Source organism: Plasmodium gaboni, chromosome 13, assembly GCF_001602025.1.
Source record: "Plasmodium gaboni strain SY75 chromosome 13, whole genome shotgun sequence".
In the NCBI taxonomy this organism is placed as follows: domain Eukaryota; phylum Apicomplexa; class Aconoidasida; order Haemosporida; family Plasmodiidae; genus Plasmodium; species Plasmodium gaboni.
The window spans coordinates 1,280,454-1,281,048 of record NC_031493.1 but is presented as its reverse complement, the minus strand read 5'-3'; the positions used below and the strand labels follow the sequence as shown (position 1 = coordinate 1,281,048).

The following is a 595-nucleotide window of genomic DNA, read 5'->3' as shown; positions in this document are numbered from 1 at the left end:
TACCAAAAAAAAAAAAAAAAAAAAAAACACAATTATTATAATTACATATGAAAAAAATAGTTAAACGAAATATAATCATAATAATAAATAATATATATATATAATAAAATAGTGTGCAAATAAATAATAAGAAATATATTTATATATAATCTCATAAATTACACATCATATGCACTAACCTTCTTTTGCTGATATTCTGTAGTTAGGGTCATATATTAACATTTTAGAAATTAAATCTACTGTATGTTCATCATCTATAGCATCTTTTAACATATTTATCTAAGAAAAATAAAAGGTCAGAAAAAAATAATTATCTGTTATCACAATGAGGTATATATTTTTATTCAATTACACACATATAAATAAATAAATAAATATATATATATTTAAATGAATATGCGAATTTGAATTTTTATATTTTATCTTTTCATTTTATATTTTTCTTATTTCCCCCAATATTGCTATATACCTCAAAATATGGAAACATATCATTTCTTTCTTTGTCAACAGATGTTAAATTATCCTTATCACCAAGTAATAAATAAATCAGTTCTAGCTAAAATATATAAATATATATAAAACTTTATATTATTCA

At 18.2% G+C, this 595-nt stretch overlaps 1 protein-coding gene across 1 annotated transcript in view; it reads right to left on the bottom strand.

The window, feature by feature from the left end:
• Positions 1-179: 179 nt before the first annotated feature.
• The window catches only part of PGSY75_1337100 (protein kinase 6), a gene marked incomplete at both ends in the record, with an annotated part of 1,484 nt that continues 1,068 nt past the window's right edge, over positions 180-595 (bottom strand). The window contains 2 exons of the mRNA XM_018787418.1: positions 180-279; positions 470-556. Coding sequence (XP_018640160.1) covers positions 180-279; positions 470-556 — 187 coding nt within the window. Of the gene's footprint in view, positions 280-469 lie in introns of the transcript that reaches the window.